This window comes from Fukomys damarensis, unplaced genomic scaffold, assembly GCF_012274545.1.
Source record: "Fukomys damarensis isolate Sample0158 unplaced genomic scaffold, DMR_v1.0_HiC HiC_scaffold_22, whole genome shotgun sequence".
Taxonomy (NCBI): Eukaryota; Metazoa; Chordata; class Mammalia; order Rodentia; family Bathyergidae; genus Fukomys; species Fukomys damarensis.
The window spans coordinates 14,106,803-14,108,070 of NW_022900934.1; the positions used below are offsets into that span (position 1 = coordinate 14,106,803).

Here is a 1,268-nt window from a genome sequence, read left to right on the forward strand (position 1 = left end):
TCCCCGCCCCCTGGGAGCTCTCAGCCCGAATCGGCTTTCAATTAAACTGCGGCGGCCAGAGCTCCCGGGGAGGAAACAGGCTATCGGCGCCGGCTAAGGAGCCTCCCCTGAGGCCTGGGCCTGGGCCTGAGGGAATCCCTAGGCCAGCTTGGGAAGGGAGAGGGGGCATCAGACTCCCCTGGGAAAGGAGATCTGCAAGCCAGGAATGACATCTTTGAGTTCTTCAGTCCAGAGCTGCCTTCCGGTTAGGCCACCTCCTGGAGGTCAGCATCCAGGTCTTTTCCTACAGCCCCCCAAGAATCTAGAGTCAGAAATCCTAGGGGCTTTCGGTACCTATTTTCTCAGGCCCAGAAAGTCCTTATCATCTTCTACCACCTCCTCCTGGGGCCCGGGGAGGCCTTCTCCCTCTGGGACCCAGAAGTCCTGATCTTAGGTCTGGTCTCTCTAGTCCCAGGTCCTGGACCCTAGATATGGAAGAGAGTCTCCAGATGGGCCTGTTACACTCAATATCTAGAAACTAATGGGGAGGGGCAGAAGCCAAGAGTTCCTAGCTCAACTCCTGTTTCAAACACATAGATGTCTCTTTACTAGACCTCCAGGGATCCTGTGGGAAGCCTGAGGCCCAGTGAAGTGTTGGTAGAGAGGGTGGGTTCTGGGTGTTTGGGCCGTATCCTCTCTGGGAGAACAGAGAGATTACTTATGCTGAACCCTGTCTTGGTGTAGAGGTATGGAAAGGACAGAAGGGAATCCCAGATGGAAATAGCCCCTCCTTTGGCACCGCATTGCCTGACACTGCCGCAGACTCCACTTTGCCAACCCCCTTCCCCTGCAGCCAAAGCACGTGGTAGAGGGGGCAGCTGCCCTATGAGGTGACCCCACGGTCACTAGAGAGATAGATGAGCTGGCCGGCCAACAGTTCTGGCTCCTGTACACCACACAGTCCCCAAAACTAATGGGAACAAGGGTATCTCATTCAAAGGATTGGGGACCCTTGTGTCCCCAGCCTCCCCAGCGGCCACCTGGCCCTGACTGGGATCCAGGATTGAGAACCTCAGAGCCAAAGCTGCCAGTGTCTGGAAGACTCAGTTCTTTCAGCCCTTGTGGCCCTATGGCCAACCTCCGGAGAGGTCTGCAGGGGTATCAGTCCAGAGGGTCAAGCAATGCCCAGGGGAGCGTTTGAAGGCACTAAGCGCAGACAGCAGGCGCGGGAGGCGCGGGAGGCGCGCTAGTGCGCAGGGGACGCAGCGCCGCTGGAAGGTGGGGGTGGG

General features: G+C 57.8%; 1 protein-coding gene across 1 annotated transcript in view; it reads right to left on the minus strand.

Moving 5' to 3' along the window:
* Positions 1–1,268, minus strand: part of Slc12a5 (solute carrier family 12 member 5) — a 39,833-nt gene that overhangs the window by 25,220 nt on the left and 13,345 nt on the right. The window contains exon 2 of the mRNA XM_010626286.1: positions 1,118–1,250. Coding sequence (XP_010624588.1) covers positions 1,118–1,250 — 133 coding nt within the window. The remainder of the gene's footprint in view (positions 1–1,117; positions 1,251–1,268) is intronic.